General features: G+C 44.4%; 2 protein-coding genes across 4 annotated transcripts; both read right to left on the bottom strand.

Moving 5' to 3' along the window:
• Positions 1–26,728, bottom strand: NSUN4 (NOP2/Sun RNA methyltransferase 4; the record flags this gene model as incomplete). Of its 3 annotated transcripts, none has more annotated exons than XM_084241890.1 (6): positions 1–277; positions 871–995; positions 12,453–12,613; positions 17,713–17,867; positions 22,044–22,387; positions 26,636–26,728. In XM_084241890.1, the coding sequence occupies 6 exons, from the start codon at positions 26,726–26,728 to the stop codon at positions 1–3; spliced, it is 1,155 nt and encodes a 384-aa protein (XP_084098016.1). The 3 variants fall into 3 exon arrangements, with proteins under 3 accessions (XP_084098016.1, XP_084098017.1, XP_084098018.1); XM_084241891.1 differs by having other exon boundaries at positions 22,044–22,315; XM_084241892.1 differs by lacking the exon at positions 871–995 and having other exon boundaries at positions 1–150.
• Positions 23,538–25,695, bottom strand: LOC311177734 (sperm head and tail associated protein-like; the record flags this gene model as incomplete). The annotated part of the gene is made up of 2 exons (XM_084243998.1): positions 23,538–24,435; positions 25,616–25,695. 2 exons carry the CDS (start codon positions 25,693–25,695, stop codon positions 23,538–23,540), a joined length of 978 nt encoding a protein of 325 aa, XP_084100124.1.

Here is a 26,728-nt window from a genome sequence, read left to right as displayed (position 1 = left end):
CTATGTCAGCCTACACATTTTGCAAAAGTACATAGGCCCAAAATTGGCCATGAGATTTGGGATTACCATCTCCCCAACTTGGCAGGATGGGAAGAAAGAGAATGTGTCCATAAAATGCTTTCGGAAGTGAGTCAGGTCTTCAACCTGAACCTTGATGCTGTATTGATTGGCCAGGAGCTCGATGGCACCTTGCACCACATACTCGTTCTGTAAGTGTGAGAGTGAACAGGTAGAATAGACAACGTGGCCTCCTGGCTTGGTGGCAAGAAGTCCAGCCCTGAAACCAGAAAGAGAGAAGCAGTAATTGGTGATGTTCCCAGGAGCAGAAAGGCAACAGAAGGAACTGGTAGCATTGATGAGGGAGTCTATTATGAGATGGGAAGCGGCATTAGACAGGCTCTGTAGTCTTTCACGACAAGGCCTGAAAAGTCACTTTTAAGGCAGAGAGCAATTCAACCTTACTCCATGGACCTTCTTAAAACAATCTACTGAGCTCTGACTCCGGTTATGGATTAGACCCTGATGCTATGGTTTGAGCCTTTATCCCAATCTTATACAACCTTGACCTCAGTAACTATTTTTCAAACTTGTGCTAATCACTAGTACGGGGACTGTCATGAGGGGTAAGACAGCCTAAATGAGTCTGGCAGTCCACCCTGCTATGTACGTCCTGCCATAAAGAGTTTTTATGTTCCAAAGTATAACTATTCCACGATGTCCATTCCATTCCTCCAGGCAGCTCCCCAGACAGAAGACCCTTTTATGGAAAGCAAGAGCTTCCAGTTCCCTAGTTCCCCAGGCCCCCAAGATGACCAGACCCCCAGCACATTCTGACACAAAGTCTCAAGTTTTTGTAAATCTATCACTCACGCAAGAAGCTGCACCTGCAGCATAGGCAACATCTGACGCTCCTTCTTCCTGGACCTCTGAAAGATGTTGTTCTCCTCCTCATGAAGGGAGTGGCGGTCTGTGGTACAGGGCACATCCACCAGCACCTGACCAAAAGCGTTAAGGGTAAAGTATTAGAACTCCTTACAGACTCCTCTCCCTCAGGTCAGGGCTGGTTTAGGTCCCTGGTCTGGGGTTTTTGCAGAGTGCTCTCTATGCCCATTCTTCCACAGAATTCCTGATTTTAACCTTGTAGACAACTGTAAAATAATAAACAGGAAAATAGTATATTTAGGCATACTCATAGCCAGCCAAAATACCAAGCCCAACACACAAATAGTAATAATTAATCAACCTAGAAATAAGACTTTAGTGTTTCACAGCTCTGTCCTTGGGTCCACCCATTGGTACTGGAATGAAAACATCCAATTTAGATGATATAATAATGCCCAGAGGGTAACTTATACACTAAATAACAGGACCAGGATTCAAAATTATATGACAACATCATATGCAACATGGACGAGTTTTAAAATGAGAAATGTAAAATCAATCATTCATTTACTAAGAGCCTACCCTACACTAGTCACTAGAGACAAAAACAAAAATTGAGAAAAGTCTGTGAATTTTTAGTTAAGCAGAAACTCTAAGTGAATAAAAACCCAGTGTTCAATAGCCTGATGTATTCCTAGGCTCCATGAGTTGATACTGTGCCTACAGAGTAAGAGATATGATTAACTTATATGCTGGCCAGTTATACCTCAAGAACTGTAATGGCCATTATAGGACAGCAATTATAGGAAAAAGAGACTAACTAAATAGGGATGTCCAGAGAAGAGGTTCTAGGATGTTTTAAAAACCATAATATGGAGGAATCAGTGCAAAGTGTCTGGGAGGAGAGCTGGACCAGCTTGGCCTCTTGGCCAAGGTTTCTACTTAAGTGCAAGTAATGCAATCACCAGGATTCTTCAGAGGCTCTTCAGGTTCTCCTCTCTCACTCACTGCAATCTCACTCTATTTCAAGAGGAACACTGGTGCTACAGCCATGGCATTTGATAAGGAACTTGATCCTGTACAGAAAAGCTTTGTGGATAAGATTAGACAATACAAAAGTAAGCAACAGGGGCCTCCCCGGTGGCGCAGCGGTTGAACGCTGGGTTGAGAAGCTGCCCGCAGCCTCTGCAGCGCTGGTTCGATTCCTGGCTGCCCCCCGGCCACTGGAGGAGGGTCCCACATGGCACGCAGACCTCTCCTGCCACCCGCTGCTCCCCTCAGCAGTGTACTTCAGTCCTTCTGCCTGCTCTGCTCCCCGCTCTGGCTCTGGTGAATTCTCTCACCCTCCCGCACTTCTGACTGTAGCCAGTGCTTGTATAAATAAATAAATAAATCTTAAAAAAATAAATAAAATATCTGAAGGACTTTCAAGGACTTTCTATACTGTTCCAGAAGGCAATGCTAGATTAATGAATAGAAATAATAAAAATAATGGTAACTGTGATGATGACAATAATATTAAATGCTTTCTATATGTAAGGCACTGTGCCAAATGCATTCTATTTAATCTTTACCTATGAGCTAGGCACTACTATTATCTTCATTTTACAGATTAGGAAGCTAAAGCTTAACTGAAAGGTTAACTTGCCCAAATTTCTCTAGCTGGCAAGTGATAGAGCCAGGACTCCAAGCATTCTAACTCCAGAATCCTGGTACTTAACCATATATTATATAAACTACAAATTTTAATTTACTGAGAGGAAGAACTTTCTAACATTAAAGGTATTTAACCACAGAATCTCTGTGAGCCCCATCCATGGAAGTGTGCAAGCACAGGCTGAATAGTGATAATGGCCACTACCTATCTAATCTTCATGGCTAGGTACTATGCTAAGTATTTTCCCTGGATATTCTTGTTGAATCCTCATAATAATCCTATATAGTAGTATTCCCTATTTTACAAATGAAGAGGTTGGAGTTCAACAAGATCAAGCAGCTTTTCATCAATAAGTAAGTGGCAGCCCTGTGTTTCAGAAACAGTTTAGGCTTGACAGCAGAGGTCAAGCATGTTCCACTCTGTTCTGCTGCCTCTGTGCCAAAAAAGCTCAGAAGAGGATTCCTACACAGGCAGGAAGCAGGTCTTTCAAGCTTATCTAAGATTCTATATACACACTGGTTTTTCTTTTCATTTCTTAGACAGTTGAAGCAGAATGATGACAATCAGATTAGATAAATGAGTCAAAACAGCACAAAGACAATAGCTATATATAGTTTATATTTTTAGAAGTTTGTTTTTTTTTAATAATAAATTTTATTTTTATATTCCCCATACAATTGCAGCCCCCCCATTCTGACCCCAATCCCTCCCCTCCCACCCCCGCCCCCATAAAAGTGTCTCTGGTTCGTAGTTTTTTGTTGATTTTGATTTTCACTTTCTTATAGTTATTCGTTTTCCTGGTCCCTTATTTAAGTTTTCTAGATTCCTGCTATGAGTGAGACCATCCGGTATTTTTCTTTTTCTTTTTGGCTTATTTCGCTGAGCATGATCCCTTCCAGTGCCATCCATGTTGCTGCAAATTGCATGTGTTTATCTTTTTTGAATGCTGAGTAATATTCCATGGTATATATGTACCACATCTTCTTGATCCAGTCATCTATTTTTGGGCATTTGGGTTGTTTCCAAAGCTTAGCTATTGTAAACAGTGCTGCTATAAACATAGGGGTGCAGGTGTTCTTTGGAATTGATGTTTCTGTGTCCTTTGGGTAAATACCCAGGAGTGGAATTGCTGGATCATATGGAAGCTCTATGTTTAGTAGGTCCAGAAATCTCCACACAGCTCTCCACAGTGGTTGGACCAGTTTGCACTCCCACCAACAGTGCAGAAGAGTTCCTTTTTCTCCACACCCTCGCCAACATTTGTTGTTGCTAGTTTTTTTAATATGTGCCATTCTCACTGGTGTAAGATGGTATCTCATGGTAGTTTTGATTTGCATTTCCCTGATGACAAGTGATGTTGAACATTTTTTCATATGCCTGTTGGCCATTTGCATTTCCTCTTCAGAGAAGTTTCTTTTTAGCTCTTCTGCCCATTTTTTGACTGGATTATTTTCTTTGTTGTTGTTGAGTCTCATCAGCTCTTTGCAGATTTTTGTGATCAGCCCTTTATCATTAGTGTTGGGTGCAAAAATGTTCTCCCAGTTGGTGGGGTTTCTCTTTGTTTTTGTTATTGTCTCTTTTGCTGTGCAGAAGCTCTTTAATTTGATGTAGTCCCAGCTGTTTATCTTTGCCTTCACTATCACTGCTTTGGGTGATGTGTCTGTAAAGATGTCTTTGATGTGCAGATCACGTAGTGTTTTGCCTATATTTCCTTCTATATATTTTATGGTTTCAGGTCTTATGTCTAGTTCTTTAATCCATTTTGAGTTGATTTTTGTGTATGGTGTGAGGTAGTGGTCAAGCTTCATTCTTTTGCATGTAGCGACCCAGTTTTCCCAGCACCATTTATTGAACAAACTTTCTTTGCTCCAATGCATAGTCTTTGCTCCTTTGTCAAAGATTAGTTGACCATAAATCTATGGGTTTATTTCTGGATTTTCTATTCGATTCCATTGGTCTGTATGTCTGTTCTTGTTCCAATACCATGCAGTTTTGATGATTATGGCTTTGTAGTAGAGTTTGAAGTCTGGGAGTGTGATGCCTCCATTCCCTTCTTTTTTTTTTCAGGAGAGTTTTGGCTATTCGGGGTGTTTTGTGATTCCATATGAATTTCATCAATAATTGTTCTATTTCTTTGAAGAATGACATTGAAATTTTGATTGGAATAACATTGAATCTGTATATTGCTTTTGGAAGGATGGCCATTTTAATAATGTTTATTCTTCCAATCCATGAGCAGGGGATGTCTTTCCATTTCTTTGTGTCTTCTTCTATTTCTTTTAACAGTGTTTTATAGTTTTCTTTGTATAGGTCCTTTACCTCTTTTGTTAGATTTATTCCCAAATATTTGATTTTTTTTTTCAATAAAAAAAGGGATGGTTTTTTTGATTTCTTCTTCTTCAGATTTATTGTTTGTGTATAGGAAGGCTACTGACTTTTGTGTGTTGATTTTGTATCCTGCCACTTTACTGAACTGATTGATGAGTTGAATTAGTTTTTCTGTGGACTTTTTGGGGTTCTCTATGTATATTATCATATCATCTGCAAATAGTGATAGTTTGACTTTTTCTTTTCCTATTTGGATTCCTTGGATGTCTTTCTCTTGTCTTATTGCTCTGGCTAGGACTTCCAGTATTATATTGAAAAGCAGTGGTGAGAGTGGACATCCTTGTCTTGTTCCAGATCTTAATGGAATTGCTTTCAGCTTTTCACCATTGAGAATGATACTGGCTGTTGGCTTGTCATAGATGGCCTTTATGATGTTGAGGTATGTTCCTTGTATCCCAAGAATTTCAAGGGCTTTTATCATGAATGGGTGTTGCACTTTGTCGAAAGCTTTCTCAGCATCTATTGATATTATCATATGGTTTTTATATTTCTTTTTGTTGATGTGTTGGATAACGTTGATTGATTTTCGGATGTTAAACCATCCTTGTGTCCCTGGAATGAATCCTACTTGGTCGTGGTGAATTATCTTATGGATACATTGTTGGATTCTGATAGCTAAAATTTTATTGAGGATTTTTGCATCAGTGTTCATTAGGGAGATTGGCCTGTAGTTTTCCTTTTTTGTGTTGTCCTTGTTCGGTTTTGGTATTAGTGTAATGTTGGCTTCATAGAATGTGTTTGGTATTGTCCCTTCCTTCTCAATTTTTTGGAAGAGTTTGTGAAGGATAGGCACTAATTCGTCTCTAAATGTTTGGTAGAATTCATTTGTAAATCCATCAGGTCCTGGGCTTTTGTTTTTGGGGAGGTTTTTGATTACCATTTCAATTTCGCTGCTTGTAATTGGTCTGTTTAGGTGTTCTATTTCTTCTTTATCTAGCTTTGGGTGATTGTAGAGTTGTAGGAATTTGTCCATCTCCTCTAGATTGTTAAACTTGTTTCCATATAACTGTTCATAGTAGTTACTGATTATTCTTTTGATTTCTGCTGTGTCCGTTGTGATTTCTCCTCTTTCATTGATGATCCTGTTTATTTGTGCTTTCTCCCTTTTTTCCTTTGTGAGCCTGGCTAGGGGTTTGTCTATTTTATTGATTTTTTCAAAGAACCAGCTCTTGGTTTCATTGATCTTTTGGATTGTTTTTTTAGTTTCAATTTCATTTATTTCTGCTTTGGTTTTTATTATTTCTTTTCTTCTACTGGTTTTGGGGTTTTTTTGTTGTTCTTTTTCTAGATCTTTGAGCTTCAAGATTAGGTTGTTTCTTTGAGTTCTTTCTTGTTTCTTGATGTGAGCTTCTATTGCTATATATTTTCCTCTTATTACTGCTTTTGCTGCATCCCATACATTTAGGATATTGGTGTCCTCCTTGTCATTCAATTCAAAGAATTTTTTAATTTCTTCTTTCATCTCCTCATTAGTCCAGTGGTCTTCCAGTAGTGTGGTTTTTAATCTCCATGAGGTAGGAAAGTTCCTTGCCTTCTTTTTATGGTTTATTTCTAGTTTTATGCCTTCATGGTCAGAAAAGATGGTTGATATGATTTCAATCTTGGTGTATCTGTTGATGTTTGTCTTGTGCCCCAGTATGTGATCGATCCTGGAGAATGATCCGTGTGCGCTTGAGAAAAATGTGTACTCCGTTTTTTTGGGGTTTAGTGTTCTATAGATGTCTGTTAAGCCCAATTGCTCTAGGTCCTTATTTAGAGCTTTGGTTTCTTTACTTATTTTTTGTCTTGTTGATCTATCCATTGTTGATAGTGGTGTGTTGAAGTCTCCCACTACGTATGTGTTTTCTCTGATGTCTGTTTTCAGAGAGGACAACAGTTGTCTGATATATTTTGGTGCTCCTTCGTTTGGTGAGTATATGTTAATGAGTGTTATTTGTTCTTGAAGTATTGTCCCCTTGATCATAATGTAGTGACCATTGGGGTCTCTTTTTATCTTTTTGAGTTTGAAATCTGTTTTATCTGATATAAGTATAGCTGTTCCTGCTTTCTTTCTTGGTCCATTTGCTTGTAGGATTGTTTTCCATCCTTTAACTTTGAGCCTATTTTTATCTTTTGTAGCTAAATGTGTTTCCTGGAGACAGCAAAAGGTTGGGTTTTGTTTCTTAATCCAGGCTGCAACTCTGTGTCTTTTTATTGAAGAGTTTAGTCCATTTACATTTAGAGTTAATATTGATATATTAGCATCTGTATTTGCCATTGTGTTTGTCTTTCCTTTGATTTTATTTATTTATTCTTTTAATAACTTTTTTTTTTTTTTTTGGCCTTCTTTCATTGTTATTCGTCCCTCTGAGGTTCTGGCTTTAGGAATCCTTGTAGTATTTTTTGGAGTGGGGGTTTAGTTGTAATGAAATTCTGGAGTTTCTGTTTGTCTGGGAAGGTCCATATTCTTTCTTCAAAGAGGAAGGAGAGCTTTGCGGGATAGAGAATTCTTGGTTGGCATCTGTTTTCTTGGAGTCTGTTGACTATGTCCCTCCACTCTCTCCTTGCCCGTAGTGTTTCTTCAGAGAAGTCTGATGTCAGCCTGATTGGCTTTCCTTTGAATGTTATCTGTTTCTTCCCTCTTGCCAGCTTCATTATTTTTTCCTTGTCCTGGATTCTTGGGAGCTTTACTATTATGTGTCTTGCTGTATTTTTCCTTTCGTCGTGGAAGTTTGGTGTTCTTCTTGCTTCTTGTATATCAATTTTCAGCTCCTTCTTCACATTTGGGAAGTTCTCTTCAATTATCTCTTTGAATATTTTCTCTGTTCCAACATCTCTCTCCTCTCCTTCTGGTATTCCTATAACTCTTATATTTCCTTTCCTCATGGAGTCAGATAGTTCCCGAAGTCTTTCTTCGTTCTTTTTCCTTCGTACTTCTCTTTCCTTTTCTGTTTTGGTTCTTTTTATTTCTGTGTCTTCAAGAGTACTTATTCGTTTTCCATTTCATCTATTCTGCTTTCATTGCTTTTCCCAGAATTCTTTAGTTCTCCCATTAATTCTTTGATCTCCTGCATTTCTTTTACTTCCCTCTTTAGGGACTCAATTTCATTCTTCTGACCATTGTTTTCCCTCTTTAGGGACTCAATTGCATTCTTCTGATCGTTGATTATTTTTCCCTTATCATTGTTTTCCTTTATGACTTCTGTCAGTTTTTTAATCACGGCAATTTTAAATTCTCTTTCTGGAAGGCTCAGAAGTTCTTCCAAGTTACTGTCGTTGCAATCTGGGGGCTGGTTTTCTTTTTGTGGTGTGCTTTTTCCCTGGGGAGTTGCTAGGTTGCGTGTGGTTCTTCTCCTCCCTACTGTCTGTTTTCTAATTTGCCGTATGCGTTGGGACACTGTGTAGTTGGGACTGGCCGGCATCTTGGGTGAGCTTCTCTGCTCTCCTCTGGTTCCTCCAGGAGTCATCTGTCAGTTTCAAGCAGTCTTTACTGGAGAAATGTCCCTGTTCTAAAATGCCGATGTGGGGGCACACTCCCCTGTGCGCCTGGTCTGCCCCAGCGGTGGGTTCCTGCTCCCCCTCTGGGCTTGGACTACAGGCCAGAGGGGGTCTGGCGTGGGCGAACTTCCCCCACTCACCTCTGGCTCCTGAGGAAGCCTTCTGCAGGTAGTCTTTACTGAAGAAATGTCTCTGTTCTAAGATGGTGATGTGGGACACACTCCCTGTGCGTCCGGTCTCAGGCACACTCTTCTGTGCGCCTGGTCTGCCCCGGCTGTGGGTGCTCGCTCCCCCTGTGGGCTCAGACTACTGGTCGGGAAGGGGCCCGGCATGGGCTAACTCCCCAGCTGGCCACTGGCTCCTCTAGGCGCCTCTGTTGGCTTCAAGTCACTAGGTGGCGCCAGAGATCTCTCCTGGAGCCCTTGGGGAGCTGATTTTCCACCCCGTGGGACAGGGAATAGAGCGGGAATGGTAGGGTAAACCTCAACGGCTTTGGGGTGCTGTGTCTGCCTTGTGCCCCACCGTCGTGGGGAACCCATGCCCCTAATTTCGTGCCCCGGGTGTCAGTTCCAAAGCCCTCAGTTCCAGGACTCAGGCTGTAGCCCAGTTCAGTGGCGCAGAAATGGCGCCTTTTGAATCCCGCTCCCGTGCCTGGGTGCCTGGTTCATGCTCACTCAGTGAGGGCCTCCGCGCGTCTCCCCGCAAGCCTAGGTCGCAGGCACAGGGACCTGGGCAGCTGCGATCTGGATCCGCGTTTGCTTTTCAACTGCACTGCTTTTCCGCGCGCGATCCCGAATCCGATCCGCACTTGGTTTTCCAGCGCGCCGCTTTTCCGCGCAATCCTAATCCTGATCCCGATCCGCGCCTGCTTTTCCAGCGCGCCGCTTTTCCAGGCAAGCTTACTGGGCGGCCTGGGGCTGTGTGCTGGTGCTGGTCTCCTCCTGGGCGGAGTCTCTCTTTAATGGCGCCTGGAGCTCACCTCCACGGTGGATCCTGCAGGGTTCTCCACAGCTCCCGTTCACGGGGTGTGGTGGCTGCAATAGTTCCTTTCCACTCACAGTCCCACTTGCTGTGTAGTTTGTTCTTGTTGGCCATTTTAGTTTGTTGTTTTCCTCCTCTCTGCGGGTCGGAGAGTGCCGCCTCTGTGGGCGGGGGAGGGGAGCAGGGTTCTGCGCTTTCCTCCCTTCTGGTCCTCTTTTATGGCAACTTTCTTCTTCGGGCAGTTTGCTGGCGTCACCCGTTTATCTTCCGTGTCCCGGTTCTCACTGGGACCTGCCGCTTTTCCTCCCTATTAACTTTTTTTTAATGGGAGATCTTACAGCGTCTCCTCGCCGCCATGTTGCTCCGCCCCTCTTTAGAAGTTTATGTTTTTTTGTTTTTAAAGATTTATTTATTTATTTATTTATTTATACAAGCACTCGGTACAGTCAGAAGCGCGGGAGGGTGAGAGAATTCACCAGAGCCAGAGCGGGCAGCAGAGCAGGCAGAAGGACTGAAGTACACTGCTGAGGGGAGCAGCAGGCGGCAGGAGAGGTCTGCGCGCCATGTGGGACCCTCCTCCGGTGGCCGGGGAGCAGCCGGGGATCAAACCGGCACTGCAGAGGCTGCGGGCAGCTTCACAACCCAACGCTCAACCGCTGCACCACCGGGGAGGCCCAGAAGTTTATGTTTTAAATGACTCTTTTAGAATATGCCTAGTAAAAGAAAATAAAAATAGCTTAAAAATATGACTTTCAACATCATTAATAATAAGAGAATGTAAATTAGATGGTATCAATTTGGGAAAAATAAAAACAATGCTGACAATACCAATGGTGGCAGGATATGGGCAAATGGCATTCTTATTCATTATCAGTAGAAATGAATCTGATTTAATCTCCACAAAGAGCAATTCAGTAACCTCTATTAAAATTTGAAATGCACACAAACTATTATCCACCAAGTGTACTTCAAAACTTGAATTAAACTAAAAATGATTGAACTAGGACTCACTGGTGGCACAAGAGGTTTAGATGCAGCACTATGAAGCTGTCTGACACCACTGCAGCACGAGTTCGATCCCTGGCCAGGGAGTTACCCACATAGCACAGCAGACCTCTCCTGTCTCGCCCGCTGCTCCCCTCAGCAATGTATTTCAGTCATTCTGCTGTTCTGTTCCCCACTCTGTCTCTGGTGAATCCTCTCACCCCCCACACTTCTGGCCTGTGCCCCAGTTCTTCTATGCATGAATAAGTAAATCTTTAAAAAATAAATAAATAAAAATGATTGTGTTTCATTATTATATGAAAAAAGTACAAAGTTCAAAATAACTAGTATATTATCATTCCTATTTTTTATTTTTTGGTTTTTGTTTTTTAAAGATTTATTTATTTATATAAACACTGGGGTACAGGTCAGAGGCGCAGAAGGGTGAAAGAATTCACCAAGGACAAAGCAGGGAGCAGAACAGGCAGATGGACCGAAATACACTGCTGAGGGGAGCAGCGGGCGAGACAGGAGAGGTCTGCCGTGCCATGTGGGAATCTCCCTGCCAGTCAGGAATTGAACCGGTGCTGCAGAAGCTGAGGACAGCTTCATAGCACTGTGCTCAACCCGAGCACCGCCAGTGAGGCCCCATTCCTATTTTTTATATACATACACATATATATTTGTATATATAAGAGTATATTTTAAAGACTACAGAAAAAAATACAAATGATGGTCATCTGTAAGAAGAGGTAGTAGATTACTGTAAGACACATAAGTGGGAGGGCCTTCCCCTGGTGGCGCAGGCGGTTGAGCACAGCGCTGTGGGGCTGTCCGCAGCCTCTGCAGTGCGGGTTTGATCCCCGGCCGGCCAGCCAACAAGAATCCCACATGGCCCGCAGACCTCTCCTGCCGCCCGCTGCTCCCCTCAGCAGTGTACTTCGGTCCTTCTGCCTGCTCTGCTCCCCGCTCTAGCTCTGGTGAATTCTCTCACCCTCCCGCGCTTCTGACTGTACCCAGTGCATGTGTAAACAAAACAAACAAACAAACAAATAAAACATGTCTCTTTAAAAAAAAAATGTGTAAATTGAGATTTATAGAAAAAAAAAAAAAAAGAATCCCACACGGCGCAGTAGACCTCTCCTATTTTGCCCGCTGCTCCCCTCAGCAGTGTATTTCAGTCAGTCTTCTTGTTCTGTTCCCCGCTCTGTCTCTGGTGAGTCCTCTCACTCTCCCACACATCTGACCTATATCCTGGTTCTTGTACGTATGAATAAATAAATCTTAAAAAATAAAAAGACACCGGGCCTCCCCAGTGGCGCAGTGGTTGAGCGCTGGGTTGCAAAGCTGCCCGCAGCCTCTGCAGCGCTGGTTCGATCCCTGGCTGCTCTCCAGCCACCGGAGGAGGGTCCCACATGGCGCGCAGATCTCTCCTGCCGCCCGCTGCTCCCCTCAGCAGTGTACTTCGGTCCTTCTGCCTGCTCTGCTGCCCGCTCTGGCTCTGGTGAATTCTCTCACCCTCCCGCGCTTCTGACTGTACCTACCCAGTGCTTGTATAAATAAATAAATAAATCTTTTTTAAAATATATAAAATAAAAAAAAATAAAAAGACACCTAAGTGGGAAATGTACTTTTCATTGTATACCCTTTCGCACCTTCTGAATTTCCACGAGGTGCTATATTAATTATCTTACTGAGGGTTTTTTTAGGTGTTAGAAATGAAGCATTATTGTACTTGAAAGTCCACACTCAAGAGTGAGTATGGGAAGATTCAGAGGAGAATTGTTTAATGACAATTATGAGCCACCAAGTGAGCTGAAAGAATAAGCCTAATAACTTTTTTTCCTACTCAGTCAGGTTCAAACTCTAGTTTGCCAACTATCTCTAATGAAGATAGTAGTATGTCATCTAGGTTGAAAATTCTGCAGATGGCTATTTTCTCCAAACCACCCAGGGAGAGCTAGCCAGAAACAACCTTCTATGCTTAAATATGTAGGGCTGACTTCCACTCCCTCAGAGTCCAGAATCAGGATGAAGAAGCTAGATGTGGCTAGCTGGGTATCCCAGGTCAGGAATCACTCACCCGGTCATAGGTGTCCCCCTCCAGTTCTCCCCACTTCCTGCCATCCCATGAGGTAACTCGAACTCGATTCCCATCTCTAATATCTTGCGGCACATAACTGTGAAGGATCTTCTGTAGTCTGCCAGTTCGGGAAGTGGAGAGATCATTGGCAGCAAGATTGCCTGGAGAAAAGAAAATTTTAGGAAATTTTAGCAAAAGTAAATTTTAGTAAATTTTTTACCATTTCTATAAAAGATGTCAGTAGAGCCTTTTTTTTTTAATCAATTGTGTTTCTTTTTTTTTTTTAAGATTTTATTTATTTATCCAAAAACTGGGGTACAGGTCAGAGGCGCAGGAGGGTGAGAGAATTCACCAGAGACAGAGCAGGGAGCAGAACAGACAGACAGGTCGAAGACACTGCCGAGGAGAGCAGCGGGCAAGGCAGGAGAGGTCTGCCACGCCATGTGGGTTTCTCCCTGGCCAGCAGGGAATCGAACCCGTGCTGCAGAGGCTGTGGACAGCTTCACGGCGCGTCACTCAACCCGCTGCACAACCGGGGAGCCTTTTTAAAGATTTATTTATTTATTTATTTATTTATGGACTGAATTTATGTATATAAGAACTGAGATGTAAGCCAGAGGTACAAGGGATAAGAGGATTCAGTGGAGACAGAGTGGGGAGCAGAACAGGCAGATCTACTGAAATACACTGCTAAAGGGAGTAGCAGGTGAGACAGGAGCGGTCTGCTGCGCCATATGTGGGTTAGCTCCTTGGTCAGGGATCAAACTTAGGCCGCAGCAGTGACATACTGAAACTTAACCCCTAGGCCACGGAAAAGGCCCAAGATGTCAGTAGAGTCTTAATGGAGGTTGCATTGATTCCATTGGTGGCTTTGGGTAGAATAGACATTTTATGCCTTAAGAATAAAGAAACTGGGCCTCCTTGGTGGTGCAAGGAGTTAAGCCTCAGTACTATGAAGCCACCAGCAGCCACTGCAGCATGTGTTCGATCCCTGGCCAAGAATTAACCAACATGGTGCAGCAGGCTTCTCCTGTCTCACCCGCTGCTCTCCTCAGCAGTGTATTTCAGTAGATCTGCCTATTCTGCTCCCCACTCTGTCTCTGGTGAATCCTCTCACACACCCCCACCCTTGCACCTCTGGTCTACACCCCAGTTCTTGCATGCATAAATAAAATAAATCTTAAAAAAGAAAGAAAGAAACTTCAGAGGCCGTGTAACCAATGAAACACTCTACCAGCAATGGGACTAATGCAGAGTCAGATCAATTTTCAGGCAGAGACAATCACTGCAGACTTAAGGGCAGACAGAAGAGAAATACTTATTTGTACGGCACAGCACTAGACATGCTGGAGTAGTAGTTGCAAAGACAAACACTTACATAGGCCAAAAAGGTTAAATAAATAAATCAATGAACCAGGTAGACTATCGCTAGAAAAATATGCTCTTTACTTTTCTCAAAACATGTGTCTCTCTTTATCTTTAGTAGACACTACATATTATTTACCCAAAATTTATTCTCCTCGTGTGTGTGTGTGTGTGTGTGTGTGTGAAAACAGGGAGTAATATGCCCCAAAAGACCACATTTCTCAGTCTCCTTTTACAACTAAGTACAAACTGTCTGACCAGATTTTGGTAAATGAGTTGTAGGTAGAATCACTTTGGGGAACTTCTGGGAAGATGCTGACACAAATGGGAGATATGCCTCTTTTGCCCGGTCTTACCTTCCTACCTCGAATTTAAGTATGATGACTAGAGTTCTAGCAGCCATCCTGGACCATAAGTCAATCCTGAGGATGGCAGCCAGCAATGAAATAGGTTGCAAAAAAAAAAGGAGTCCTGATGACTGTGGAGCCTCTGTACAAGCTCTGAACTACCCATATCCCAACTTATCTTATATAGAGCAAAATAAACTTTTCTTCTTTAAACTAGCTAGTTAAGTTTTCTACTGTATACAACCAAACTTAATCCTAACTGGTTCATAATCTAATCTCCTATTTTCCCTTTTGTGATTAGACATGGGTCCAAAGAACTTTACTCTTGGCTCTACTATAAGAAAAAATATTACTGAAAACTTGAAAACAAAAAATATCGATAATTGATACCTGGTCTCAGAGTTAAGGAGCAAATGGCAAGGAGAGAACTGTGGTAGAAAACTGAAGACTGCAGACTTTATTAAATGGAAGTAGTTACTAGTATGAATCAGCTTGTATTTCTATAAAGAAATATGCTCCCAATTTTTTTTTTTAAAGATTTATTTATTTATTTATTTATACAAGCACTGGGTACAGTCAGAAGCACAGGAGGGTGAGCGAATTCACCAGAGCCAGAGCAGGGAGCAGAGCAGGCAGAAGGGCCGAAGTACACTGCTGAGGGGAGCAGCGGGTGGCAGGAGAGGTCTGCGCGCCATATGGGATCCTCCTTCGGTGGCCGGGGAGCAGCCGGGGATCGAACCAGCGCCGCCGCAGAGGCTGCGGGCAGCTTCGCAACCCAGCGCTCAACCACTGCGCCACCAGGGAGGCCCCATGCTCCCAATTTTTGAGAGCACTGAAAGATATAAAAATTGAGTTCTCTGTTTAAGAGGAATTTGTAACAGGATATGAACTATCAATAGACAACCTGGGTTGCAGTTCTTGCTCTACCCCCAACCAATGTTAAAAATTAAAGCTATTGGGCCTCCCCGGTGGCGCAGCAATTAAGCGCTGGGTTGCGAAGCTGCCCACGGCCTCTGCGGCGCCGGTTCGATCCCCGGCTGCTCCCCAGCCACCAGAGGATCCCACATGGTGCGCAGACCTCTCCTGCCGCCTGCTGCTCCCCTCAGCAGTGTACTTCGGTCCTTCTGCCTGCTCTGCTGCCCACTCTGGCTCTGGTGAATTCTCTCACCCTCCTGCGCTTCTGACTGTAACCAGTGCATGTATAAACAAAACAAACAAACAAATAAAATAAATAAAACATGCACCTATTTAAAAAAAAAAAATTAAAGCTATTTAATTTCTCCAGAGCTCAATTTCCACTTCCATAAAATATTAGAATCAGCCTAGGTAAACTCTAAGTTCCCTTCTTGGACTGAAATTCTATGATCTGTCCTCCTGGTCAAGGAATCATTTGGGTGAGTTGCTAAGAGGCATACTTTTGAAAAACAGCTCTCAATTACTTCTCCTTCACCATTACACTCCTCTGAGTTAAGTATCCTTTTTCAACTAACCCTACCTCATTCCTGTCCCTACTAACAGAGTCAGAACTCAGGCAGATCAGCAAAGCCTAACACACAGACTGGGCTCTCTTGCATTGAACTCATTAAGCCTGATCAACATCTTTATCCTATCACTCTGAATTTCCAGAAGGCTGAGACCAAACGCGGTACCTCTCTGAATCTGTATACAACCAAACCTAGTCCTAACCAATTCGTCATTTAATCTTCCATTTTCCTTTTTGTGATTAAAATGGGTCCAAAAATTATCTGTATACAGATCTACCATGCTACTGGAAACCAACTCAAACTGTGCAAGCTGGCTGAGAAGAACTGGAAAAGAGAGTCCAGGCCCAAGAAAAACACTAAGGCAAGAGAAGCCTGGCAGAGCTCCAGGATGAATGTAGAAATCATAGCCCCCTAGTGGATATTTCTTAGGTCCCCACTAAAAAACTACTGCTTAGGGCCCCCGCTGGTGGTGCAGCAGTTGAGTGCTGGTCTGGGAAGCAACAGACCCGCTCACCCCCACACCTCAGCGGTGTATTTCGTCAGTCTGCCTGTTCTGCTCCCGGCTCTGGCTCTGGTGAATTCTCTCACCCTCCCACGCTTCTGACTGTACCCAGTGCTGGTATAAATAAATAAAGTTACCAGTACAGTTAAAGTACCAGTACAGTACAGTTAAAGTTACTGGGTACAGTCAGAAGCGTGGGAGGGTGAGAGTATTCACCAGAGCCTTTTATTTATTTATTTATACCAGCACTGGGTATAGTCAGAAGCATGGGAGGGTGAGAGAATTCACTAGAGCCAGAGCGGGGAACAGAACAGGCAGACTGACAAAATACATTGCTGAGGGGAGCAGTGGGTAGCAGGAGAGGTCTGCACACCATGTAGGACCCTCGCGCCAGTGGCTGGGGATAGAACCAGCGCTGCAGAGGCTGCGGGCAGCTTCGCAACCCAGCGTTCAACCGCTGTGCCACGGAGGAGGCCCTAAATAAATAAATCTTTTTTAAAAAATTAATTAATTAATTAATTAAAAAAAAAACTACTGCTTATTTTTAATGCAAGCTGTTGGTCAGTAGATAGCTGAAGTGAATACTTCAGTGCACAAGGCCTAGGGGTGGGTTACACTACTTAAGTGAGTGAGAACTGGGTCTGTTCCCAGGGAATTCATATTTTGTTTTTTAAACTGAAGTAACACAGGTTTATAACATTATATAGGTTTCAGGACAGACTAGATATAGATATAGATATAGATATAGATATAGATATAGATATAGATATAGATATAGAAGTGTGTGTGTGTGTATACCATATCATGCTTGTCACCAAAAGTCAAGTTTCCATCCATCATCACATATTTGGCCCCTTTTACCCAATTTTTCCACCTCACAGAATTCACAATCTTGAAGATGCATACCCAGTAAAGCTCTGATGCAAGGCTAATGTATTGATAGTTACAAGGGGTAATGCCAGAGGTATGGAAGCACAGAAAACAGAAGCATCACTGCTCAACTGGTCAGCAGCGGTCATAAGGGAAAACTTCCTGGAGGTGGCACACTTGAGCTGAGACCTGAAAGCTAAAAGAGGTAGAGGCCAACTGGATGGGATAGGAGTATTCTAGAGAAAAAACATGAGCAAAGGTTGGTGGTTTATTGGGGCAACAGAGAGTAACAAGATGTGACTAAATCACATAAAACCTAGAGAAGAAAGACATATAAAGCTATTGAAGGTGGCTGCAACCAGCTTTTAGCTGGCAGCCTAAGGAAATGGAACTTAATGACCTTAGAGAAAAAATAAGCAGATGCAGGGGTGTAAAAGTGTCATATGGTAGATTGATCAAGGTCTTACTTTAAACTGCCTTCAGAAATCTTGATCTACTTAGCAGTCTTCCTTGGTGAACTGACAGAGAAAGGGAGGAAATAATCACAAGCAGAAAAAAAATACCAGATTAGCAAGCAAACATTATCGCCCCCTATGACCTACGGAGCAGAGAACCTTTCATATTCAGTGACTGATCCTGACTGGGTCAAGTAGAAAGCCATCCTTACCCAAGAGACCAGCCCCGTGACTTACGGCAACAGCCAGTCTGCAGCAGAGCTAGTGTCTTTCCTCCAGGGGCTGCACAGAGGTCAAGCACAGTGTCACCAGGCTGCAGGCCAAGGGCCAAGACAGGTAATAAGGAAGCAGCATCCATCAGGTAGTAGTCCATGACACCCAGACTGCCAACCCTGGAAGAGAGGAAACCACCTTATAGTCAAATTGCAGGCCAGGAGACCCACTAGGGGTCAAGGCTGCCAAGTCCACACCCTCCAGGGCTACTAAGCTCTACTCAGCAAAAACTCATTCCTCAGACCCATACTTATTTATTTACTAACTCAATCATCTACACAGCAAACAGAGCAAACCTTTTAAAACAGAACAATTTGCTCTAATCTAGCCACACTAGTCATCTATTCCTTAATTAAGCCAAGCATGCTCCTGTCTCAGACTTCTGTAGTTATTGTGCCTTCTGCCTACAGCACTCTTCCCCCAAATATCCCTTATCTGCTTCCTCACTTTTTTCAGGTCTCTCCTCAAAAGCTACCTCAGACAGGCACGGGCATTCCCTGACTACTCTATTTAAAAATAGGGTCCCTTTAGGGCCTCCCTGATGGCGCAGGGGTTAAAGTCTCAGTGCTATCAAACTACTTCCAGCCACTGCAGTATGAGTTCAATGCCTGGCCAGGGAGCTAAACCATATGACACAGCAGACTCCTCCTGTTTTGTCCGCTGCTCCCCTCAGCAGTGTATTTTAGTGGATCTGCTTGTTCTGCACCCCACTCTTGTCTCTGGTAAATCCGCTCACTCCCGTACCTCTGGTTTATATCCCAGTTCTTCTATGCATAAATGAATTTTAAAGAATAGCAGCCTCTTACTCCTATAACTTTCTATTTCTCTATCTTGCTTTATTTTCCTTTAAAGCACTTACTATTCACTGCATATGTAGAGATGTGTGTTTTTGTATATGTGTTTCTCCCTCTGTCTCTCCCTACTACAATGAGGGCAAGAATTGCCTGCTTTGTTCACTGTAATATCTCCAACAACTGAAAGAGTGCCTGGTTTATAGTAGAAAGTCAGTTTTACTGGGTTACATATTGAGACACAAAGTGTTTTGCAGGTTCAGAGAAGAATGTCGTCAATTGTGCCTGTCAAAGTTACATGTTATAGATACAGGCCTTCATTAGGTTAAAAAAAAAAAAAAATAGACAGCAGGAGAATTCCAAACAGAAGAAGAAAGAATAGACACAGAAGCATGGAAATCCACAGCTTCTTTCAGAAACAGCGAGAAATACAGTGTGCAAGAAATACAAAGTGCATGCCTCTATCTAACAAAGCAGTTAGAGGCCAGAGTGTAAAAGATCTTAAATGCCATGCTTAGAGGAGTCTGGGCTATAACTTTAGGCATTTACCAGAAGTTTTTAAGGAAAATGACATGATCAGCTACTGAGTTTAGAAAGCTAGGTGAACTAGAACAAACTGGAACTAGATACCAATGGGAAAGCTGTTTTAAGAGTCTAGGTAAGAACCCATGAGGAATAGAGGCAGCAATGCTGTGGGGAAAAAGAGTCAACAATTGACAGACAACAATCTAATGGTTACAAAGACACTGTCATAAAGGAAACAAGCAGTGCACTCATTCCTTTGCCTAAGACACAGCTCAGCACAGCCACCAAAGGAGATAGACACAAAGAGATAGAAACCTGGTCCCTTCTGCTCTGACAGGAAGGGAGCTTTTTCTGGGAGAAAAAGCTATGACAAGTCTCAGACAACAGTACCGAAGGTCAGTTACAACAGTCACAAGGTTGTTGATACCGCCAGTATTCACAAATGGGCTCAGGCTGTGACTGAGTAGTTTCAAAGTCAAATCACACTGGGATTGTCTGTGAAACATTGTGCCTTCCAAAGAATGATAAACTAGAAAATCTGAGAAGAGCACAGAACTGCTACCAAACAGCACTGGCCAACAAACCCATCCTCATCAAGTACCTTCCTTATCTGCAAAACAACATTTCTTAAGGGGCGGGCGGGAGTGGGTGTGTGTGTGTGTGTGTGTGTGTTTGTTCAGTGTATGTCTGAGCAGTTTTGAAAGTTACAGTTGTTCCGTGTGTGTGTGTGTGTTCGTTCAGACAGTGTATGTTTGAGCAGTTTTGAAAGTTACAGTTGTTCCGTGTGTGTGTGTGTGTGTGTGTTCGTTCAGACAGTGTATGTTTGAGCAGTTTTGAACGTTACAGTTGTTCCGTGTGTGTGTGTTCGTTCAGACAGTGTATGTTTGAGCAGTTTTGAAAGTTACAGTTGTTCCGTGTGTGTGTGTGTGTTCGTTCAGACAGTGTATGTTTGAGTAGTTTTGAAAGTTACAGTTGTTCCTTCAAAAAAAAAAGCACAATTTTTCAGTCACTTTCAAGAGGTTCCTGAATTTCCTGACTATAACCATAATTCCTGAGAGCTTGATTTATAGGGCACCCATAAAGACAAGAAGGAAAAAAAACATACAGGGATTGCATCCCCCCATTATTCTCAGAGCATCCTCCCTCAGCAGAAACTAAGCACCTCAGGCAACTTAGAAAACCACATGGCTTTTCCTCCAGGATTCAGCCTAAAATCTATTCCTCCAAATTGGTGCCCAGTCCTGTCCAATACATTCCTTCTCCCAAAGTGACTGAAATGATCTTCCTGAAGTATGACTTAGATAAGAATAACATCAATAGTAAGAGAGACTATATTGCAGATACTATAATGGATGTTCAATATGCATTATTTCAGTTAGTCCTCACCACAAACCTATGAGGCAGGAGAATCCGGATGCCAGGGCCAGATAGTCTGAATTTCAAATCCAGCCCAGTTCATTAGTTTTATGACCTTCAGCAAATTATTCAACTTCTCTGGGCCTCAGTTTCCTCAGCTATCATAACAGCACCTGCCATATAAGAGTACTGTCGGGACTACAGGAATTAGTAGGCACTTAGAATAGCAGATAATACATAGTGAGTGACAGTGTCTGTTTTTACTACCATTATTTTCCAGATAAGGAAACCAATGAAAAATGACTAACAAGTGATGAAGGCAGGATCCAAATCTAGGTTTTCTTAACTCTACAGCCCATGCTATAACCAGAGTGCACCATCTCATCTTATTGCATTTCACTTTATTGCACATCACAGATATTGCCACAAGTTGGTCTGTGGCAACTGTGTGTCAAGCAAGTCTATCAGTGGCACTTTTCTAACAGTACAGGCTCAGTCCATGTTCCCTGAGTCACAATATTTCTAACTCTTTCATTATTATTATATCTGTTATGATGTTTGATCATCAGTAATCACTGATGTTAACTATTGTAATATCCGGGGGCACTGCAAATCATGCCAATATTAAACAGTAAACTTCATCAATAACAGTCATAAGCGTGGGCCTCCCTCATGGCGCAAGGTGTTAAGACGCAGCACTATGAAGTTATCTGCAGCCACTGCAGCACGAGTTCCAACCCCAGACAGGGAGGTGACCCACATGGCACAGCAGACTCCTCCTGTCTGTTATAAGAGTCTACGTAAGAACCTATGAGAAACAGAGGCAGCAATGCTGTGGGGAAAGAGAGTCAACAATTGACAGACAACAATCTAATGGTTACAAAGGGACATTTCTCCTGACTCACCCGCTGCTCCCCTCAGCAGCGTAATTCAATCTACCTGTTCTGCTCCCCACTCTGCCTATGGTGAATCCTCTCTCTCTCTCTCTCTCTCTCTCTCTCTCTCTCACACACACACACACACACACACACACACACACCCCAACCTACACCCCAGCTCTTGTATGCATAAATAAATCTTTTAAAAATAAATAAATAGGGCCTCCCCTGGTGGCACAGCAGTTGAGCACTGGGCTGCGAAGCTGCCAGTTCGATCCCTGGCCACCAGCAAGGGTCCCACAGGCGCACAGACCTCTCCTGCTGCACCCGCTGCTCCCCTCAGCAGTGTATTTCATCAGTCTGCCTGTTCTGTTCCCCACTCTGGCTCTGGTGGGTTCTCTTACCCTCCCGTGCTTCTGACTGTACCCAGTGCTTGTATAAATAAATAAATCTTTTAAAAAATTAAAAATTAAAAAAATTAAAATAAATAAAGTAAGTACCTCACCTGTGCTGCACCTCAGTTTCCTCAATGTAAAGAGAAACAGTAACATTACTACCTCAGAGGGCTATTGACAGAATAAAAGGTGGTAACTTATGTACAGCACTCAGAAAAATGCCTAGCATGTATAAGCATTCAGATATTAGCAATACTATGACCCCTATTAAAGATGGAAGGCACTGGGTCTCCTCACGTCTACTTCCAGCATATTTTCAGGATAACCCCAGGCATGGAATTAGGTCCTACCTGGCAGGAGGAAAGCGGCTGACATCCCCTCTGGCGAAAGTGAAGCATCGAAGGTTAGGACTGTAGGCCCAAGAGGAAGAGAACAGAGGCGCAGCCTGGCCCCCTTCAGGTTCCTGTTCCCCATGGGAGATGGTTTCATTCACAAAGTCCCTGGCATTCAGCTGCTCCAGCTCAGCACAGACATGATCCCAGGTGGCAAAGTTATTGACCAGCGCACCATACTTCTGCTCTGAGAGGAGACTGACCCGGATTGATGGCCAAAGATCCCCAAACTGCACACTGTAGGTCATGTCAAAATTCTGCAAAGCCAGTTGAGTGGCAGGCAATTTGGGCTCTGTGGCAGCCTGAAAGGGAAAAAACAGGCTTTATGGTCTTTCAGTCTTGTTTCTATCCCCTATTGCTTGACCCCACCACTACCTCAGAAGCCTGGGCAAATGTGGATCCAACTGGTGCCCACTTCTACCTTGACATCCTGCCAGTGCCTGCCAGAAAAGTGTGGAACAGAGAAGGAGTGAGGAGCTGGACTTTGTATTTCAGGGTTGTAAGAGAAGCTTCTTTTAAGCTTCTTTTAAGCTTAGCTCTGACAATAGCATGTAGGAATCAGCAAGAAAGGGGTCATTCCTTAAAGACTTGACCTAAAAGGAATTTAAAAGAATGAGAGTTCAGGAAAAGATTCTCAAGAAGAATTCTACAAAAGGTTGGAAGAAACTTAAAAATAGGCTTAAAAATAAAAAATTCTCTCTGAAGACTCCTTTCACTTTCTAAAGCACTTTCACAGCTCCAAGCATATGTGAGCACAACAACAGATAACTCAAAGGGGATACAAAAACATCAGCCTTTCAGGCTTCCCTGGTGGCGCAAGGGGTTAAGAAGCAACCTATGAAGCTATCCACAGCCTCTGTAGCATGAGTTCGATCCCCCAGACGGCCAGGGAGCAACCCACATGACGCAGCAGACCTCTCCTGACTCGCCTGCTACTCCCCTCAGCAGCATAGTTTGGTCAATCTGCCTGTTCTGTTCCCCACATTCTGTTTCTGGTGAATTCTCTTACCCCCAACACCTCTGACCTGTACCCCAGCTCTTATATGCATAAATAAGTAAATCTTAAAAAAAAAAATATCAACCTTCCATATGTGATGGAGATGAGGGTAACTTACCTAAGGTCATGCAGTGACTGACACCATAATGCTCAGATTCACAGGGTTGAGGGGCACTTAAGCAGAGTTCTCAGACCCCAAGAAGGTGAGTAGTGCTCACAAAAACTTTGAGGTATGAACCATAATGGAACTTCTAGGATGACTGCTATGGGAGTAGCAGAGAAAAATATGAGTCAGGTTTTAAGAGCATAAAAAAAGGAAAATGAAGACCTCAACCGAGGAGTCACGTTGGTCCTGGTTGCCATAGCTGGGAAGCTTGCTTCTCAGTCTTTTTACTCTCTAGAATTTCACATTGGCCTGAATTTTTAGACTGGTCAGAACTCTTGCTCTTTTGTCCTCATTTTCTAACTTTGTGGGCACTCGTGCTCTGACCATGACCTCTGCCAAGGCTGGGACTCTTGCTCCGGCTCCTGTTACTTGGGGGACTCTTGCTCTTGTCCTGCCTTGTATTAAGGCGAGGACTCTTGCTTCGGCTCCGACTTTTGCTATGGAGAACACTCTTGGTCTTGCCTTGTTGGGAACTCTCACTCTGGCCCTGATTTCCACTAAGTTGAAGATTCTCATGATGATTCTGATATATGTTTTGGTGGGGACTATCGCTCCGGCTCAGACTTCCGTTTTTAAGGGAAATCCTGCTTTGACTCACACTTGTGCTAGGATGGAGACTCTTGCTTTGACTCCGACTTCCACTAAGGTGGTTGAGGCCCTCACTCTGGCTCACACTTCTGTTTTGGTGGGTAGTCTTGCTCTGACTGTCACTATTCTGGCGTTCACTAATAACAGTCAAACTACAGCTGGAATTAGAGCTACCGCTGGAACTCATGGGTGAAGGCACAGGACAACTATAGGGGATCCGGGAGGGCTCTTTGCAGGGTTCTCGAGAAGCTACAGAGTAGACATGGAGGCCACAGGGCACAGTATCAGGGTGTTCCCAGGGTCGGGAAGCAATGGGTAAATTTTGGGGGTCAAAGGGTGTTCTCAAAGGGATAAAAGAATAGATGTGGGTAGAACAAGGAGGTGCCACAGGCTGGCGAGGGCATTGGGGTAGGCCCCTGGGAATAATACAGGTGCCACAGGCAGGCACCATGGGCTGGTGCTGGCACTGAGATGGACATATGAATTGATTGAGGGTGCCAGGGACTGGGCAGGGATTGGAGGTGGAGGGAGTCACAGAATATATATGGGTATTGCAGGGGGGCTCTTTGGAGGGTCCATGGGGGCTGCCCTGAGCATACCTAATAGGTATGACAGGATCACAAGGAAAGGAGAGGGGAAGGGAAGTGGGGACAACAGTTTTGAGGGTTCTGGGGACTGTAGTACATAAGGCAGGCTCTTGGGGAATTTCCTTTGGGCAGGGATCAGAGCAAGTTGTGATGGATGCCACTGTGTAAGAAGGACCAGAGAGCCCAGGATGGGAGGCAGGTGAAGGACTAGGGCAGGCCACAGGGTGCTTGGGCTGGCTGGAATGAGTATGCTGAACAGTGGTGACCAGGGAATGACTCCTCTGGGGAGCACGTGGCTCTCTTAACTCCAAGCATTTGGGGGACTTCACCTGGGGAGGAACTGGGGTAGGGAGAGGGGGGTCATTATAACTTCTGTGGGGAGATAACTGGGGTACAGACACAAACTGGTTGCCCAGGGGTGAAGGGAAAGAGAAGGCAGAATAAGTGCAAGGAGTGCACAAGGGAAGAGGTGATTCCTGAGGACAGGGAAGATCAGAAATCATAGAGCGTGGGTTTACATGGACATAAGAGCTCCCACCAGTCTCCCAGGAGAAAACAGACTCAACGCAAGACTTCCTCGGAGTCTGGGGTTGGGGTGAGCAAGGAGAACCAGTACTCACAGGGAGTAGGCGTATAGCACAAGGGCTCCCAGGAGCAGATCTGTGGGCTTCTGGGGAAGGGAGATGGGAACAGTGATAAGAGCCCTCCTGAGATGTTCGTGCCCCAGAAGAAAGTGGGGAGCCACAATTTTTCCCAAGGGGCAGATCAAGCTGTGGTTTAGGGTCACAAGGGTCTGGAGACTTAAGGCAGCCATGGCGAAAGCTGCTAGAAGGTGGGGAAGATGCTGGGGAAAGAGGAGGATCATTATAACTTCTCCGGGAGGACCATGGAGAGAGCAGAGTGGAAACCGTCTGCCCAGTTTCCTGAACCCTGTGAGAAAGGGGTGGGGTAAGTATAGGTCTAGTTTCCATGGAGTGGTGAGTAAGGGGAGGTGAAATTATGGGGCAATTTCCCTGGGACCCATGAGGAATGGAAGGTGAAATCATGGGACCAGTTCTGGCGGACTTATCAGTAAAAAGAGATGAAATCATGGGATCAGTTTCCAAGTGTACATGAGAAAGCGGAGGGCAAGTCCCAGGGCCGGCTACCAGGGCTGAAGGGTAACAGGAGCAAAGGTAAGTGTTCTGGTCACAAGGTTTTGATGGACAGGAACATAGGGGTCTTGAGGGATTGATGCAGCTGCAGTAAGGACCCCGCGAACACAGAGGGCATGGCCTCAGAAGGCTGCACCGGTCAAAACAAGGGCTTGGAGGGGCTGAACCCGAAAGAACAGTTTCTTGGCAGTAGGGCCTTCCAAGGAGGGGAGAACAAGGTTCAAAAGAACATCTCCCCAAGCTCAGAGAAACCTGCGGGGGTGAGGAAGGGGGAGGGACCGGCGGGGGGAGGGGGATAGGCGTGCTGGTAACAGAAGAAATTCCAGGGCCACAGGTGATGCCAGAGATAGGGTCTCTGGAAAAGAGGGGCGAGCCTAGGGCATGAGGGGGGTCGCTGCACCTTTTGCCTGGGTTTGGGGAAGGGCAGGGAGTATGAGCAAGGTGGTCGCTGTAACCTTCCCCGGGCGCCAGAGGCAGATCGAGGGTGAGGAAGGGGTTGAATCCTTTCCCGGAGGGCGGCGGTGGCCCAGAAAGGTTGGGAAAGTCGCTGTTACATTTTTCGAGGGGTGAGGGCGGCCTGGCGGGAAGTTCTAGGAGGAAAGGAGAAGTGGTCATGGGAGGGGGTAGGGAAAGAGGGAGGGAAGAAAGGGAGGGAGAGGAAGAGAGAGGAAGGGAAGTGGAAGGGATAGTGAGGGCCAAGGGGAAGGTAACCAAGAGTTGGGGAACGAGAGGTGGTGACATAACTGAAAGAAAGAGCGCGGAGGCGATTACGTAACTTTGAGGGGTGGAGTCAGAAGAAGCCAAACTGAACGAGACAAGAGAGCAGAAGGCTGCTGAGCAAATAAAAAGGCGAGGCGAGGTTATGACGTAACAGATGCGAACGGGAGGAGTCTAGTGACGCTCCCTGCGGGGCGGGGAAAAAAGGTCGAAGCCGAGGAGAGTGGCTGGAGTAGCGAATTTAACTGAGGGGGCGGGACGTGAAGGGCTAAAGTTTCCCAAGGAACGGCGGCAAAAGGCCGCATTTGCTGTTCCCTTCCGGACCCACGGCTGGACCTTACCCATTTCTTCTTATGGCGATGTCTTCGCGGGACCGAGATGAAGGTCGCACGCCTCAGTACGTCCCCAACACCTCTGAGTACCAGCGCAGCCAT

The sequence above is a fragment of the Talpa europaea genome, assembly GCF_964194135.1.
Source record: "Talpa europaea genome assembly, chromosome: 9".
NCBI classification, from domain to species: Eukaryota; Metazoa; Chordata; class Mammalia; order Eulipotyphla; family Talpidae; genus Talpa; species Talpa europaea.
The sequence above is the reverse complement of the archived record's forward strand: the minus strand, read 5'-3'. Positions and strand labels throughout refer to the sequence as shown.